This window comes from Salvelinus namaycush, chromosome 39 (assembly GCF_016432855.1).
Source record: "Salvelinus namaycush isolate Seneca chromosome 39, SaNama_1.0, whole genome shotgun sequence".
NCBI lineage: Eukaryota > Metazoa > Chordata > Actinopteri > Salmoniformes > Salmonidae > Salvelinus > Salvelinus namaycush.
Window position 1 is genome coordinate 22255612 of NC_052345.1, and position 18995 is coordinate 22274606.

An 18995-nucleotide genomic window follows, 5' to 3' on the forward strand; every position below is an offset into this window, starting at 1 on the left:
ACTGTAAGGTGACCAGATGTCCCCAGTTTCCGGGACAGTCCCAGATTCTGGTGGCCTGTCCCTGGAAATGTCCCCGATTTAGCCCTCAAAGAAAAAAGCAACTGAAGTTAAAATGAGGCTGATATTTAAATAATCAAACACTGTATCCAATCCGATTTGCATGTAAAAAATGCTGTCTTTCACTGTACCCAACTCGTTTACTTTTTATGGTAATATTTATCAGTGATAACCTATATTGTAACCACCGCATGAACGACCATGCCCATGGTCAGAAAGTGCCTCCAACAGCATAGCTACCAAACTTGGGTGATAGGCTACGATTAAGAACTGTAGAGGGGTAATCCATTTTTCGCACAGGTAAAATCTGTTCACCTAAGCTAACAGATCAGTGCCCATATTATGTGTCTCAGAATAGGACTGCTGATCTAGGATCTGCTTTTTTAGATCATAATGAGATAATATGGACCGAGGGCACCTGATCCTAGGTCAGTACTCCTACTCTGGAGATACTTTATGAATTCGGCCCTGGAAAATGTGTGGCGTCCACTTCATTTTAGTGTTGTCCTATCCAGTCTTGTCAGAATTGATGTAGCGTTAGCATACCTCGAGGGAGGAAGGATGAATTATCTGTGTAGCATTCAAACAGAGTACCCTATCTCTGACTGATGAGAGATTTGATTAGCCTTATTGCAAGGAGGCTAATGCAATCCAACCTCTGCTAGGAATGGGGACTAATTAATTTGTAGCATAGCTTAGCGGCTAATGCTGACTAGCTGTAGAGATTCATTAGCCGTCAGTAGAGCGATAGCGTAGCGGCTAAATCTACCATTGAGATTTGTTCGCTTAGCTTGGTAATTTGTTGATTTAGTTAAATCAAGTGTGTTAATGCTGGGGTAGAAATGTACAGCCTGAGAGACCCCTAGGAATGGATTGAAAAACAATCCAACAGAATTTTCTCTTTCAGATTGTCTCTGCAGTGCAGTATTGCCATCAGAAGAGGATCGTCCACAGGGATCTGAAGGTGAAAACCAATACCATACATGCTGCTGTAGCATTGGAACTTTGCGCCATCAAGGGTCACACACACACATGTGTCTGTCTGTGACTCACTGTCTGAGTGTGTCTCTGAGTAGACATTGATCGATACAGCTTGAGAGACAGACACTCAGACTCTCTCTCTCTCGATCAATGTATATCCGTCTTTCTGTCTGCTGTGTCTCTCGTATACAGATGCTCACCCCACTCTCCCCCTCTTCCAATCTCAAATCAGGCTGAGAACCTACTCCTGGACGCAGACATGAACATCAAGATTGCAGATTTCGGCTTTAGCAATGAGTTTACCCTAGGCAGTAAGCTGGACACGTTCTGTGGCTCCCCGCCCTACGCTGCCCCAGAGCTGTTCCAGGGGAAGAAGTATGACGGGCCCGAGGTGGACGTCTGGAGCCTGGGGGTCATACTGTACACACTTGTCAGCGGCTCACTGCCCTTTGATGGACAGAATCTAAAGGTGTGTTTGGTGGGGGGTGGTTGTGTGTGTGTGTGTGTGTGTGGATTTTGGGGGAAATTCTGTAAGGAACCTATGGGTCATAATGTTATAGGTATTGGTTGAAGCTCAGTGTTAAATTCCAATATGACACCAATCTCGATTAAAAATTAGCAAATCTACTTTATTGGAGGTACACAACACACTCCCCGCCTCTTTCGCCATGAGCCGTCCGTAATGGTGTATTTTTTAAATATTTTTTTTAACAGGGTCATTAGCAATTGAATTATAGGAATATTTGTTGTGCCTACCTAGCTCAAATTCTGGACGTCAGATTAAAACGAGACTATAGCGTCCATGAAGTGACCATTGGACTTAAATGCTTTTAAAAAACATTTTTTTATTAAATGTATAATTTATCACGCACGTGCACATTTCCGTCCTTTAAGAAACAACGATGTGCTACCTTTTTGTAGCATTTCTGACAATGTTAACATATTTTTCTTTTTGCCCAAACTTCGAGTAATAACACTGGGTCGGTTGCTCGGCAACAACACAGCTGCTTGCACCATGCTGCCAGTCATAAGTGTATGTGAATAAACCTAGGCTACTGTATATAGCTAGCTATATGGGGGTATTCAAGCTGAGGTTAATCAATAAATGCAAACAGATATTTTGGTTAGCTAGGAAGCTAACTAGCAAACATTAGCTTGCTTGTACAAAGTCCAGCAGCTAGCTTCTGAAGCCAGCTAACACCTGTCAGCTGAAAGATAGCTAGCTAATGGACAGGCAAATAAAGGTAGTTGGCCAATGAATGTAGTTTTGATTAGCTAGGTAGGTAGCTCGCTATCTAATGTAACGTTAGACGAGAGCTAACGCTGGCTAGGTAGCTAACCAAAAAGCGAGGAAAGCTAGCTAGCTATATTTAGCCAAGTAAGGTTTTTCACATAAAGTCAACATGTGTTAGAACCTTTTGAAGCTAGGGGGCAGAATGTTTTATGTTTGGAAAAATAACGTTCCCAATGTAAGCTGCCTATTTCTCAGGTCCAGATGCGTGAATATGCATATATTGACAGAGTAGGATAGAAAACACTCAAAGTTTCAAAAACTGTCAAAATATTGTCTGTGAGTATAACAGAACTGATTTTGCAGGCGAAAACCTGAGGAAATCCAACCCGGAAGTGACTCTTATTTTGAAAAATCACTGTTCCATTGCCTGCCTTTCGTCCATTTAAAGGGATATCAACCAGATTCCCTTTCCTATGGCTTCCTCAGCAGTCTTTAGACATAGTTTCAAGCTTTTTTTCTGAAAAATTATCGAGATTTATCAAATCGCGTCAGTGGATAGCTGAATGTCCTTCCATTAGTTCATGCGCGCGAAAGTTGTAGCTCAACATTTTCTTTATCTCTGTTATTGAATAGTTTACCGTCCGGTTGAAATAGATTCGATTATTTATGTTAAAAACAACCTGAGGATTGATTATTAAAAACGTTTGACATGTTTCTACGAACTTTACGGATACTATTTGGAATTTTCGTCAACCCTTGATGACCCGCCTAAGGCTGTGGAATACTGAACATAACGCGCCAAACAAATGGAGGTTTTTTGATATAAAAATAATCTTTATCGAACAAAAGGAACATTTATTGTGTAACTGGGAGTCTCGTGAGTGCAAACATCCGAAGATCATCAAAGGTAAGCGATTCATTTTATTGCTTTTCTGACTTTCGTGACCAATTTACACTGCTGCTAGGTGTTTAATGTTTTGTCTAGTGATTGATAAACTCACACAAACGCTTGGATTGCTTTCGCTGTAAAGCATATTTTCAAAATCTGACACGACAGGTGGATTAACAACAAGCTAAGCTGTGTTTTGCTATATTGCACTTGTGATTTCATGAATATAAATATTTTTTGCAATTTGTTTTGAATTTGGCGCTCTGCAATTCAGCGGTTGTTGATGAAAATGATCCCGCTAAAGGGATCCGTGCGTCAGGAAGTTTAACTGCTGATCTAGACACTTGCGTGTAATCGGAGCCCAAACAAATATGCTAAAATAAACTAGCGAACGTCCTTGGCTGCTATGAAAGCCAATTTAACTTTAACTAGCTAAGTAACTTAAGCCACCCAAAGACTGTAACGTTGGCTAATGTTGATGGCCAGATCGTGCACCACAATATATCATACTTTCTTACGCAAAATATACGCAGTTAGTTAATGTTACTTTGGGAAACTGCCAAGCTAATCACTTTCGTTTGCATTGTACAGACCGAGCTACGGTAACGTTAAGACGAGGTAGCCAGATTTCAGACATGACAAACACTGCAGTTAGCTATGCTACATTTCCTCGACTAAGAACAACCAAGACCACAACACAAACCATAAGAGAGAAAACAATTTGCTTTGTTAAGAAACAGTAAGTTAGCTATGTTGAACCGCATATAATATATGGTTGAACCCCAAACGCGCATGTACAGATAGCCTTGGAAAGCACAACTGATGGTTAACAGCATCGCTGTTTCAAACACGTGTTGAATAAATTCCAGCTCTGGCATAAACTCCCTCTCCTGCCGTCTTTACATTTATAACCCAAATGTGTGCTGACTGATCAACACAGTGTCAAATTACTTTTCAGTGTGTACACAGAAAATCCAAAATCGCCATACACAAGTAAAACATAGTCAGGGGGCTCCACACGCTGCACCAGGTCATCAGAATCATTGCTTGGTTACGCGACTTGCTGTGTGCCAGTTTGGTCTCATAGATTAGAAGCAACATACTAAATGTAAATCAAGGACACTGAAATTAGTATGATATGTTACATTTGGAATGGTTACAAAAAAACAGAAAGTTACTTAGGGGAGAATGTTCCAATTTCTGAAGTGAATCTCTATTTTTGGTGTAAATGGCATGTTATAGAAGGGTCCGGACACTTTTTGTTGTGTGATTTGGCTTGCTTTTGAGAAATTTACCTCAGCCGCAATTCACTTTCTCATTTGCTTCTTGAGCAGTATCAGTACACAACGATGAACAAAAGCTCCAAAAATACATTTTCTTAAAATGGCATTGTTGGTTTCAGGGCTGGTGAGTAAGCATTTCACTGTAAGGTCAACAGTGTCACTTCTCTTGCGTTCAGTGCAAGCAGAGTCAGGGTATATGTAACAGTTTGGGCAGCCTGGCTTGTTGCGAACTGTGTTTCTTCCTAACAAAGACCGAAATTAATTTGCCAGAATTGTACATAATTATGACATAACATTGAAGGTTGTGCAATGTAACCACAATATTTAGACTTAGGGTTGCCACCCGTTTGACAAAATACGTAACGGTTCCGTATTTCACTGAAAGAATAAACGTTTTGTTTTTCGAAATGATAGTTTCCGGATTTGATCATATTAATGACCTAAGGCTCGTATTTCTGCGTGTTTATTATAATTAAGTCTATGATTTGATATTTGATAGAGCAGTCTGAGCGGTGGTAGGCAGCAGCAGGCTCGTAAGCATTCATTCAAACTGCACTTTCCTGCGTTTGCTTGCAATTCTTCGCAATGCTTGAACACAGCGCTCTTTATGACTTCAAGCCTATCAACTCCTGAGATTAGGCTGGCAATACTAAAGTGCCTATAAGAACATCCAATAGTCAAAGGTATATGAAATACAAATGGTATAGAGAGAAATAGTCAACGCGCCATAATTCCTATAATAACTACAACCTAAAACTTCTTAACTGGGAATATTGAAGAACTGGGAATATTGAACCACCAGCTTTCATATGTTCTCATGTTCTGAGTAAGGAACTTAAAATTGAGCTTTTTTACATGGCACATATTGCACTTTTACTTTCTTTTCCACACTGTTTTTGCAATATGTAAACCAAATTGAACATGTTTCATTATTTATTTGAGACTAAATAGATTTTATTTATGTATTATATTAATGTTATATTAAGTTAGAATAAAAGGGTTCATTCAGTATTGTTGTAATTGTCATTATTACAAATATATAAAAATCTGCCAATTTAATCGGTATCGGCTTTTTTTGGTCCTCCAATAATCGGTATCGGTGTTGAAAAATCATAACCGGTCAACCTCTAATTTGAATGCTAAAAAAATACCGTGACGAGATCCTGCGGCCCATTTTTTTTGGGGGGGGGGGTTTCTGTGACCAACAGATGCATATCTGTATTCCCAGTCATGTGAAATCCATAGATTAGGGCCTAATGAATTTATTTCAGTTGACTGATTTCCTCATATGAACTGCAACTCAGTAAAATCTTTGAAATGGTGTTTTATATTTTTGTTCAGTGTATAAATAGTGATATCACTATCTCTCATTTGGCTGTATGTATTTTTAGATATAGGCCTATTGTAAATGTGTATTGTTTTGTCACCATCTTTACAGTACTGCAAAACAAAACACTGTTTTTGGTCACACTATTTGACATGGTCCAATTACATATTTAACAATTTCATGCCAAATAAAGTGTTGCGTGGTAGTCTTTCTCTTCCTTTGGCCAAAAAGTCTCATCCACTGTTATTGTCCTGTGTAGGAGCTGAGAGAGAATGCTAAGAGGGAAGTATCGTATTCCTTTCTACATGTCTAGAGACTAACCCAAAACCTCTACTCTCTATATCCCTCCATAGGAGCTGAGAGAGAATGCTGAGAGGGAAGTATCGTATTCCTTTCTACATGTCTAGAGACTAACCCAAAACCTCTACTCTCTATATCCCTCCATAGGAGCTGAGAGAGAATGCTGAGAGGGAAGTATCGTATTCCTTTCTACATGTCTAGAGACTAACCCAAAACCTCTACTCTCTATATCCCTCCATAGGAGCTGAGAGAGCGAGTGCTGAGAGGGAAGTATCGTATTCCTTTCTACATGTCTACAGACTGTGAAAACCTGCTGAAGAAACTGTTGGTGCTCAACCCTGGCAAACGGAGCAGCCTGGAGGTAAGAGAGTGCGAGCAACACACACTGACACATGCGCGAATGTACGGTCGCGCACACATGCATGGACACACGCTTATAGACTCAGACATATACCACATGTGCGTGCTCATACAGACATGTAGATAAAATAAATCTCGAGTTCATGTCTACAGCTTGTTTTCATGGAACTAAAGAAATGTTAAACCGATGGCTTCTAGCCCGCTGGAACACTTTGATGTGTTGCTCAGAGTTTTTCTTCTTCTACGTCTTACTAAATCCAACTTGAGCATACAGATGTACAAAGTATCATGTTTTTCACTATGCTGAAGCTGTTTAGTCCTCTTTGTCTCTGTCTGTCCATTGGTCCATCTAACTGTCTGTCTGTCCCTCAGCAAATCATGAGAGACCGCTGGATGAACGTGGGCCATGAGGAGGAGGAGCTGAAGCCCCATCAGGAACCGGAACCCGACTGGAACGACACCAAACGGATAGGTCAGTCACACACGCCCAATATCATAATAGTCCGATTTGGATTCTCTCCCTTCCTCACTTATGGGCTGTTTTGTAACATGCTATATTTTATGAAAAATATCAAAATTATAATATACAATAACGTTATTATTCTTAAGGGCGTTACATTGGAATTAGACCACAAATGATATTACTACCCTTTTCATGTCATTCATTCATTGTGTTATGTTCCCTCCTCTCTCCCTACAGAACTGATGATAACCATGGGCTTCCCCAAAGAGGACATCACGGATGCGTTAACGGGACAGAAGTACGATGAGACCATGGCCACTTACCTCCTTTTGGGCAGGAAACCAGCCGAGGTGAGACATGTGCTATAGCCATACCAATGACAGACTTCACAAACAAACAATTCCTATGTATCCTATGGATACGCACATTAAAGACTTATTCCTTTATTTGAAAACCACAAAATGGCAGCTCCACCACTTGGTTTGCTATAAAGCTGAGGGAAGGGGTAACCACACTCACATTGTTTTTAGGAGCTATGGATCAAGGACTGACAGTCCATGAGGTCAAAATTATAGTTTTAACTGTGTTTTAAAGCTATACTTTAGACAGTGAAATAATCACACACAGCGGGCAACTTCCTGCTTACCAGACATCAACAACACCAAAATTCTAATCCACCAAGACTGCCATTATTTCCTATTCCCAATTTACGCCCTCCCTTGAAGCATGGGAAGAGCCAAAAGTGGCGGTCTTGGTAGGTTCGAATTTTCTTGTTGATTTCTATAAACAGGAATTCGCCCCACTGATGTCATATTGCAGTCTACCTTTAAGTCTACATGACCACCACGTTATAATGTGTGCAATGACTCTTTTGTTTTTTCAAATGCCCCCCCTCCTTTCATTGGACAGTTTGAGGGGAGCGAGTCGCTGTCCAATAGCAACCTGTGTCAAAGGTCACGGCCCAGCAGCGAGGCCAATAACAGTTCCAGCCAATCGCCAGCCCACTCCAAGGTCACACGCAGCATATCGGCCAACCAGAAGCAGCGGCGCTTCAGCGACCATGGTAAGGACGTCATTGTCGACCATCTTGAATCTCATGGCACAAGACTTGAGTTTTATCACCATTATTACAGAAAATATAGTTATAATATATTGGCTAATCGTAGCTTAAAGAGTTATGGATTTTGGCATTTTTATGTCTCTGTGTCCAGTATAAAGCAAGTTAGAGTTAGTTTTGCGAGCCAATGCTAACTAGCGTAAGCACAATGACTGGAAGTCTACAGCAGGGCTCTCTCCAACCATGTTCCTGGAGTGCTACTGTCCTGTAGGTTTTCACTCCAACCCTAATGTAGTGCCCCTTGCAGTGTCTTCAGAAAGTATTCACACCCCTGGACTTTTTCCATATTTTGTTGCTACAGCCTGAATTTAAAATGTATTAAATTGAAATTGTGTGTCACTGGCATTGGTGAAGTTATTAATTACACTTTGGATGGCGTATCAATACACCCAGTAAAAAAAAAATACAGGCGTCCTTTCTAACTCCATTGCCGGAGAGGAAGGAAACCGCTCAGGGATTTCACCACGAGGTCAATGGTGACTTTTTTAAACAGTTACAGAGCTTAATGGTTATGATAGGTGAAAACTGAGGATGGATCAACAACATTGTAGTTACTCCCACAATACTAACCTAAATGACGGAGTGAAAAGAAGGAAGCCTCAACAGAATAAAAAATATTCCAAAACATGCATCCTATTTGCAGTAAGGCACTAAAGTAAAACTGCAAGAAATGTGGCAAAGAAATTACCTTTGTCTTGAATGCAAAGTGTTATGTTTGGGGAAAACACATGAGTACCATTCTTCATACTTTCAAGCATGGTGGTGGCTGCATCAGGTTTTTAGGATAAAAAGGAATAGAGCTAAGCACAGGCAAAATCCTAGAGGAAAACCTGGTTCAGTCTGCTTTACAACAGACACTGGGAGACAAATTCACCTTTCAGCAGGATAATGACCTAAAACACAATGCCAAATATACTGTGGAGTTGCTTAACAAGATGACATTGAACTTTCCTGAGTGGCCTAGTTACAGTTTTGACTTGAATCGGCTTGAAAAATCTATGGCAAGACTTGAAAATGGCTGACTAGCAATGATCAACAATCAACTTGACAGAGATTTTTTTTTAATCTTTATTTAACCAAGTAGGCTAGTTGAGAACAAATTCCAACTGCGACCTCATTTACAACTGCGACCTGGCCAAGATATTTTTTTGCAGGTTTTCCTACTTACAAAGCATGTAGAGGTCTGTCATTTTTATCATAGGTACACTTCAACTGTGAGAGACAGAATCAAAACAAAAATCCAGAAAATCACATTGTATGATTAAGTAATTAATTTGCATTTTATTGCATGACATAAGTATTTGATACATCAGAAAAGCAGAACTTAATATTTGGTACAGAAACCTTTGTTTGCAATTACAGAGATCAATCACATGCAATGTGATTTTCTGGATTTTTGTTTTAGATTCCGTCTCTCACAGTTGAAGTGTACCTATGATAAAAATTACAGACCTCTACATGCTTTGTAAGTAGGAAAACCTGCAAAATCGGCAGTGTATCAAATACTTGTTCTCCCCACTGTATGTTGGAGTCATTAAAACTTGTTTTTCAACCACTCCACAAATGTCTAGTTTTGGCAAGTTGGTTAGGACATGACACAAGTAATTTTTCCAACAATTGTTTACAGACAGATTATTTCACTTATAATTCACTGTATCACAATTCCAGTGGGACAGAAGTTTACATACACTAAATTGACTGTGCCTTTTAAACAGCTTGGAAAATTCCAGAAAATGATGTCATGGCTTTAGAGGTGTCTGATAGGCTAATTGACATCATTTGAGTAAATTGGAGAGGTGTACCTGTGGATGTATTTCAAGGCCTACCTTCAAACTCAGTGCCTCTTTGCTTGACATCAAGGGAAAATCAAGAAGAAATCAGCCAAGACCTCAGGGAAAAAATTGTAGACCTCCACAAGTCTGGTTCATCCTTGGGAGCAATTTCAAAATGCCTGAAGGTACCATGTTCATCTGTACAAACAATAGTACGCAAGTATAAACACCATGGGACCACGCAGCCGTCTTAGCGCTCTGGAAGGAGACGCGTTCTGTCTCCTAGAGATGAACGTACTGTGGTGCGAAAAGTGCAAATCAATCACAGAACAACAGCAAAGGACCTTGTGAAGATGCTGGAGGAAACAGGTACAAAAGTATCTATATCCACAGTATAACGAGTCCTATATCGACATAACCTGAAAGGCCGCTCAGCAAGGAAGAATCCACTGCTCCAAAACCACCTTAAAAAAGCCAGACTACGGTTTGCAACTGCACATGGGCACAAAGATCGTACTTTTTGGAGAAATGTCCTCTGGTCTGATGAAACAAATCTAGAACCGTTTGGCCATAATGACCATCGTTATGTTTGGAGGAAAAAGGGGGAGGCTTGCAAGCCGAAGAACACCATCCCATCTGTGTAGCACGGGGGTGGCAGCATCATGTTGTGGGTGTGCTTTGCTGCAGGAGGGACTGGTGCACTTCACAAAATAGATGGCATCATGAGGGAGGAAAATGATATGGAAATATTGAAGCAACATCTCAAGACATCAGTCAGGAAGTTAAAGCTTAGGTCTTCCAAATGGACAATGACCCCAAGCATACTTCCAAAGTTGTGGCAAAATGGCTTAAGGACAACAAAGTCAAGGTATTGGAGTGGCCATCACAAAGCCCTGACCTCAATCCCATAGAAAATATGTGGGCAGAACTGAAAAAGCGTGTGCGTGCAAGAAGGCCTACAAACCTGACTCAGTTAGGTTACACCAGCTCTGTCAGGAGGAATGGGCCAAAATTCACCCAACTAATTGTGGGAAGTTTGTGGAAGGCTACCTGAAACGTTTGACCCAAGTTAGACAATTTAAAGGCAATGCTACCAAATACTAATTGAGTGTGTGTAAACTTCTGACCCACTGGGAAATGTGATGAAAGAAATAAAAGCTGAAATAAATCACTCAACTATTATTCTGACATTTCACATTCTTAAAATAAAGTGGTGATCCTAACTGATGTAAAACAGGGAATCTTTACTAGGATTAAATGTCAGGAGTTGTGAAAAACTGAGTTTAAATGTATTTGGCTAAGGTGTATGTAAACTTCCGACTTCAACTGTATACATTTCATTTTCAATACATTTGAAAACATTTCTAAAAACATGTTTTCTCTGTCATTTTGGGGTATTGTGTATAGATGGGTAGGGGGGATATTTTAATCCATGTGGAATAGGTCAAGGGGTATGAATACTTTCTGAAGGCACTGTAATTAGCTGGTTGATGAGCTGAATCAGGGGGTTGGATTAAAAGACCTACAGGAGGGTAGCTCTCCAGGAACAGGGTTGGAGAGCCCTTGTCTACAGAAACAGATAGCATGCTAGCTGTTCCCATAGAGTACCGCAGTATAAGTCATAATAACCATAAAACTTAGCGGTCAAACAAGGAAATGGTTTCATTCATCTATCCCATAGTGGATTTTAAAAACACTTAAAATCAGGACTGTGTAAATCTCTCTAGGACAAGGTGGCTTTTATCAATATATTCGCCTGTAGAATGTCATTTTTGGGGGGGTAAATAATCAGCTGCTAATGTGGTTATCATAAAGAACTACAAATGCCATGGTGATCTGGACGCGACTGATGAGTCGAGGCAAAGGTAAGATTCTGTGGATTAGCTATCTGTTAGCTAACTGTAGTAATGAATAAATTGGCTACATTTCTTTCAATTGGCAATTCTGTGAAATGTCTTGTGCAAGTTTTAAATGGACACTACCAAAGGGGATTCGATCTCAGATTCGAAAATACTCATTAGCATCAAAGTAGACATCATGCAAGACTACAAATCCCTGCATGCCTATGCACGTCATCTCTAGCTGACACCTTCGCTAGTAGTAAATGGAATATATTGATAAGTCATCTTGTCCGAGAGCAATTTACATCGTTATCAAAAACGTCACAGTGTTTCTAAAATTCCCTGTGGTAAAAATGAATTGTGGGGGGGGGGGGGGGGGGGGAATGGAATAATTTCCCTGTTTGACTACTGGGTGTTATGGGTATTATGACACCTCCACTGTGGGGCTCTATAGACTTCCAGTCATTGTGCTAAACGGTAGTTAACAATTGGCAACTTCCTTCAAACGGAACGAGTTCATCTGACTCTGGGGAAGTAGATGGCAGAATCCTGAAATATCCCTATAAGTTGAACTGATTAGCCTAAGGAAGTAACCTTTACACTTGAACAGTGTGCAACATGTGCAAGCAGAGCTTTCTTTACATGTGGCCTACTATAGTACATCCAATGGACATGTTTAATTACTTAACACCAGTAGGAATTTTAGGTGGATGCCAGTCAATAAAACATCCAAATGTAGTTTCAACTGTCATTATTATATAAATGTTCTGCATTGACTGAAGTTAAATTATATTTTCCCTAACTCTGCGGAAACCACAACGGGACTTCCTTGTTAAATTTAAAAAAAAGAATAAAGTCCGTACTGTCATGTCATTGCTCTGTGGCTCCTCAGTGGCGCCCTCTATCCCCCCGTCTATGTCCTACACCAAGCGGGCGCAGGCCAACAGCGTGGAGAGCGACAAGGGCGATGCCGCCCACAAGCTTGGCACGGCCGGTTCCAAGGCCGACGTGCCCACCTCGCCGCTGGTGGCACAGGAGAGGAAGAAGTCATCCACCGCCTCAGGGGTGAGGAATCAGTGCCCTCTTGGGGGTCAAAATGCTATGCAGGATCTGTTTTATCATATTCAGAGGGCTACGGTTTCAGCAGTTTCTGCCTCCAAATAAGCAGGGGATGACTGGCACAAAGTAGTTTTCTATCCCAAAATGTACAGGAAAGTTAGTCGTTCCCAAAGCAATTTAGAACCCGTCAGACTAGACTGTCATAACTAGTCACTAGATGCTTAGCTTCCATTATTGTTTTTGTTTTGTGGGACTGTCAGAACAGAAATAGTCTACATTGTGAAAAAGTTATTGAAGGCTGTGTGTGTGTGTGTGTGTGTGTGTGTGTGTGTGTGTGTGTGTGTGTGACCCACAGAACAGCAACGCTATGACCAGGAGGAACACGTACGTGTGTGAGCGGTCGAGCACAGATCACTACATGGCCATTCCCAATGGCAAGGACAGCAGGTGAGGAGAGCGATGGGGATGATTCCTGTTGATAACGTTTGCAACTTTGATTGCTGTTGACAATGTTTACCTCCCTAAATACATAGGCGTTGGAGTGTGACTCTAGAACTGACCCTCTCCCTGCTCTTGTCCTCTCTCTACCCCTTTCTTTCGCCTTATTTCTCTCACCATCCTGCTCTCGCTCTCGGTCTTTCGCTGTCTTTCTCTCAGTCTGACTGAGATGTCAGGCTCGGCCAGTGGCTCCTCGCCGTCGTCAGGGGCAGCCTCAGCTGTCCCTTCCACCCGTCCGCGTCACGTCAAGTCCATGTCGGCGTCGGGCCACCCCATCAAGTCCCCACTGCCTCCCATAGACGACAACGCAGAGTACAAGGGGTGAGCTAGGGGGCTAGAGAGAGTGAGAGGGGCTCAAGTCCCAAATAGGAAGGGGCCCAAGTTATATGAATACCTACCCTATCTAAATCAAAAAATCGAATCACATTTTATTTGTCACATACGCCGAATACGACAGGTATTTCACCTTAAAGTGAAATGCTTACTTACAAGCCCTTAACCAACAATGCAGTTCAATAAATAGAGTTAAGAAGATATTTACTAAATAAACTAAAGTAAAAAAAATCACAAGGTAACAACACATTTACATAACAATAATGAGGCTATATACAGGGGGTACCGGTACCGAGTCAATGTACAGGTTAGTCGAGGTCATTTGTAAAGTGACTATGCATAGATAACAAACAGCGAGTAGCAGCAGTGTAAAACCAAAGGGGGGAGATCAATGTAAATAGTCCGGTCGCCATTTGATTAGTTTAGTTGTTCAGCAGTCTTATGGCTTGGGGGGTAGAAGCTGTTAAGGAGCCTTTTGGTCCGAGACTTGGTGCTCCGTTACCGCTTGCCGTGCGGTAGCAGAGAACAGTCTATGACTTGGGTGACTGGAGTCTGACAATTTTTGGGGCCTTCCTCTGACACCGCCTAGTATATACAGTGAGGGAAAAAAGTATTTGATCCCCTGCTGAGTTTGCCCACTGACAAAGAAATGATCAGTCTGTAATTTGTAAAAATCTGTAAAAACACATGTCAAAAATGTTATAAATTGATTTGCATTTTAATGAGGGAAATAAGTATTTGACCCCTCTGCAAAACATGACTTAGTACTTGGTGGCAAAACCCTTGTTGGCAATCACAGAGGTCAGACGTTTCTTGTAGTTGGCCACCAGGTTTGCACACATCTCAGGAGGGATTTTGTCCCACTCCTCTTTGCAGATCTTCTTCAAGTCATTAAGGTTTCGAGGCTGACGTTTGGCAACTCGAACCTTCAGCTCCCTCTACAGATTTTCTATGGGATTAAGGTCTGGAGACTGGCTAGGCCACTCCAGGACCTTAATGTGCTTCTTCTTGAGCCACTCCTTTGTTGCCTTGGCCGTGTGTTTTGGGTCATTGTCATGCTGGAATACCCATCCACGACCCATTTTCAATACCCTGGCTGAGGGAAGGAGGTTTTCACCCAAGATTTTACGGTACATGGCCCCGTCCATCGTCCCTTTGATGCGGTGAAGTTGTCCTGTCCCCTTAGCAGAAAAACACCCCCAAAGCATAATGTTTTCACCTCCATGTTTGACGGTGGGGATGGTTTCTTGGGGTCATAGGCAGCATTCCTCCTCCTCCAAACACGGCAAGTTGAGTTGATGCCAAAGAACTCCATTTTGGTCTCATCTGACCACAACACTTTCACCCAGTTGTCCTCTGAATCATTCAGATGTTCATTGGCAAACTTCAGACGGGCATGTATATGTGCTTTCTTGAGCAGGGGGACCTTGCGGGCGCTGCAAAATTTCAGTCCTTCACGGCGTAGTGTGTTACCAATTTTTTTCTTTGTGACTATGGTCCCAGCTGCCTTGAGATCATTGACAAGATCATCCCGTGTAGTTCTGGGCTGATTTCTCACCATTCTCATGATCATTGCAACTCCACGAGGTGAGATCTTGCATGGAGCCCCAGGCCGAGAGAGATTGACAGTTCTTTTGTGTTTCTTCCATTTGCAAATAATCGCACCAACTGTTATCACCTTCTCACCAAGCTGCTTGGCGATGGTCTTGTAGCCCATTCCAGCCTTGTGTAGGTCTACAATCTTGTCCCTGACATCCTTGGAGAGCTCTTTGGTCTTGGCCATGGTGGAGAGTTTGAAATCTGATTGATTGATTGCTTCTGTGGACAGGTGTCTTTTATACAGGTAAGAAACTGAGATTAGGAGCACTCCCTTTAAGAGTGTGCTCCTAATCTCAGCTCGTTACCTGTATAAAAGACACCTGGGAGCCAGAAATCTTTTTGATTGAGAGGGGGTCAAATACTTATTTCCCTCATCAAATCAATTTATAACATTTTTGAAATGCGTTTTTCTGGATTTTTTTGTTGTTATTCTGTCTTTCACTGTTCAAATAAACCTACCATTAAAATTATAGACTGATCATTTCTTTGTCAGTGGGCAAATGTACAAAATCAGCAGGGGATCAAATACTTTTTTCCCTCACTGTAGGTCAAATGAAGTGCCTAAAGGTAGGGGTAAATTTAGAGTTGAGCAAGGGTATAAGACAATGGAGGGTTGAGGAACTGTGAGAAATGACTTGTTAGGACGTCCATGTTTTTTCATTGCCCTACGATACTATTTCCTAAAAGTCAGAGATGTAACTTTATTTGTATAATGTTCTATTACTACTAATGTCTTGATATTAGGTGAGGGAAGAAATAGGTGATATTTCTAATCTATAATCTTCTTTCTACTTCCTCTTTCCCTCCACCTATTCTTCCCCTCTCCCTCCGCAGCCCTCCCACGGCCTCGCCGTCGGCGCACAGCATCAGCAGCAGCACGGCCGCCACGCCGCCTGACCGCACTCGCTTCCCCCGCGGCTCCTCCAGCCGCTCCACCTTCCACGGGGCCCAACTTCGCGACCGCCGCTCGGCCACCTACAACGGTCCGCCCGCCTCGCCCACACTCTCCCACGACACGGGGGCTCTGTCCCAGGCGCGCAGGGGCACCTCCACGGGCATCATCAGCAAGATCACCTCCAAGTTTGTCCGCAGGTCAGTGGAAACGGGTGGAAAATGCACCATACCGATCGATATGTTTGCCAAACCTGGGACAAATAGTCATATGGCCTACCCTGAAGTATTTTAGGTGTGCTTGATTTATCCACAACTGCGTGCAAGGCTGAGCAGAGATGGCAATTTTGGGCCCATTCTATAGGTTCCATTGTACCGGGCACATCTCCATTATTTTAAAGTATCTGACAATGTATTTGACTCAGGTCTGATATTTACAATACTCAACTGCAGGACTATGGTCAAGTCTATTTCAATTCAGCAAGTAAACTGCAATTACAATTTTGTTCCCGAATTGACATTATTGAAATGGAATTGACCCCAACCTTGCCACATATCATGTCTCATGTTTCCCTTCCTTCGGGCCATATTTACCCAGCGTTTGCATCTGATATTGAAAGTAACAGCTGCGCATTTTGTACTAGTCAATATATCTAGTTCTTTACTCGGGTACCATGTAAGGCACAAGGCTGCTTTGAGCGTGGAGAGGGATAATAGTGTGTGGTTGGGTTCCTCTTTCTCTCAGTCCTGCATCAGGTGAAGTTGACCTTAGACACTGATCTTGGGTCAGTTTAGCATTTCCCACTTAATGGTTGAGGTTAGGATTGGGGGAGGGAAAGCTGATCATAGATCTGTTCCTAGGGGAAACTTAACCCCGGAGCACTAAGCCCACAGATGTCGTGTCCAGGCCCTATTCCCCTAGGTGAGCCTGCGGTGAGCAGTCTCTGGTCTGAGAGAGACGTGGGCTGCTTAAAGATATGCTCACACACTTGCAGGACCACACGCAAAGGCACAGACACGCGTACATAAATGCATGCAGTCGCTCTCTCTTACGCGCACACACACACACACACACACACACAGACACACACACACACACACACACACAGAGAGTGTGGAGTCTGCAGTATCTGTGACCGTGCTGCAGTCAGTCAAGGGCACTGGGTAAAATGAGCCTGCTTTTCATCACCAGCCTGGGGCTCCACCCTTAGGGCATGACAAACTAACCTATCACACTGCAGCCTGGCTGCATAACTGAAAGGTTCTATACACTCATCGTATGCTACTGTAGCAATCAATGTGCAATCAATTTTATTTAAGATGAAATGTTTTGTTTTTGTTCTTATAGTTTGTTGAGCGCAATTGTCAATCAGACTTTCCATGTGTAGTAGGTATGAACTAGTTGGTTCTTAGTGCCTTCAATCGGCCCATAGTGAAATTAGGGTTATTGCTGAAAAGCATATGTAACGTGTATTTAAGCACATAATTTCTTAATGAAAAATTGGGATCGATTTGCTGACACAGTGGACCCATCACCATTTGATCGTACATGCCTGCCACATTATGAGAAAGTCATTGAACAACATTTCCCACAACACCCTTTTCTGTCTTTCCATTTCCATCCATAGTTACACTCAACAAAAAAAAGAACAATTTATTTTAAAATTTACTACTTTCATATTTTTTATATATATTCTTTTTAGAACTATGTCTTTCAGGGTTGGCCAGAGGTATGAGCACACAGAATGGTTACCATGTCTATACCCCCCCCCCCCCCACAATGACTCACCTCCACACCCTCTCTTCATTGCAATTCCAAGCCCTCTTCAATGACATGCAATCATTCATGCCCTGGTGCCAGCCCTCCTTCCCTAACCCCTCCCCACCCAAAATCCACTGTGCCGGGGCACTACATCCGCTCCGCATTATCCACCCCCCCATATCTGACCCTGCACCACTAACAGAGTGAGATTGAGGCTCCCGAGATGCCTTGCCTGTGATGCCTTGGGAGTTTGCAGACCCCTGCACTCACTTTCCCGACTTCTTCTTGTTTCGTCCTTTTGGTTTGAGTGTTGTGTACTGTAGATGACTTCTATCATCCATCTCTCTCTCCGTTCACATGATTTCCACATTGTATCATCCTCCGTTTTTAGCTCGCTTGCCAATATACGTGTCATGTTGTTTTTTTTGGCAGTCCTCGCCAGTTGCCTCCCCAGAACGAGTTGAGTCGCGTGGCCGTGTGTGTTCATAGGTTTGACGCCATCCCACCCGCTTCCTTTTCACGTTCACACATCCCATCGTCTGTGTGTACACTGACGACCCCTTCTACTGCTCTGTTGAACTCTGACCTCTGATTGCTTCCCAAAGGGCCACGGTTGAAGGAGAGGCCAGTGGCAGTACAGACCCGCCAAGGTGAGGCATCGACACAGCCGCCCGCAGAAAAAGTGACGACAACCTCGAAATGAAAGCATGGCATGTCAATGAGGGTCACTACTAGTCTCAGGATCCAAAGAGAATGTCACCGGTTCACTCTTGTTGTGCTGTTCTTTGTTGCCGTGTTGTGTTATGTGTGTACTTTGTCCCCATGCCCTCTGTCACACAGCGGTGGTGTTTGCACTTTTTGTGCCTAAGTGGCGTGACCCTGAATACCGTGCTCTTGCTAGACCTTGGTGGGCCATGTGTGTGTTTAAACTGTCTAGAAGTGTCTGATCTGAGTGTGTGTTACGCGGAAATAAGTCATATGTGCGTAATCTTTGAATGAAATATATTTGAGTCATTCAGTTGTCAGTCTTACGAGGTCCCAAACACATGGGTTATATAAGTTCTGTGCGTGACCTTTTATCCTCTATTATGCCCCCGTTCCATCTTTGAAAAATAAATAGTCGCACACTCTATATACTCCCAACCACGTCGTATGACTCTTTAAAAAAGAGCATCTACCTACTTATCTCCCATTCAATTAACACTATTGCCTGTGTTCTGTTCCTCTCC

At 42.4% G+C, this 18995-nt stretch overlaps 1 protein-coding gene across 6 annotated transcripts in view; it reads left to right on the forward strand.

The window, feature by feature from the left end:
- Positions 1–18995, forward strand: part of LOC120032578 (serine/threonine-protein kinase MARK1-like) — a 99564-nt gene that overhangs the window by 78021 nt on the left and 2548 nt on the right. For 2 of the 6 annotated variants that reach the window (XM_038978717.1, XM_038978721.1), the window contains 10 exons: positions 965–1021; positions 1271–1507; positions 6313–6432; positions 6804–6903; positions 7132–7244; positions 7804–7957; positions 12517–12689; positions 13039–13130; positions 13341–13502; positions 15948–16205. In XM_038978717.1, the coding sequence (XP_038834645.1) occupies positions 965–1021; positions 1271–1507; positions 6313–6432; positions 6804–6903; positions 7132–7244; positions 7804–7957; positions 12517–12689; positions 13039–13130; positions 13341–13502; positions 15948–16205 (1466 nt within the window). Of the gene's footprint in view, positions 1–964; positions 1022–1270; positions 1508–6312; positions 6433–6803; positions 6904–7131; positions 7245–7803; positions 7958–12516; positions 12690–13038; positions 13131–13340; positions 13503–15947; positions 16206–18371; positions 18417–18995 lie in introns of all 6 variants that reach the window. The other 4 variants (XM_038978722.1, XM_038978719.1, XM_038978718.1 and 1 more) reach the window with 4 other exon arrangements.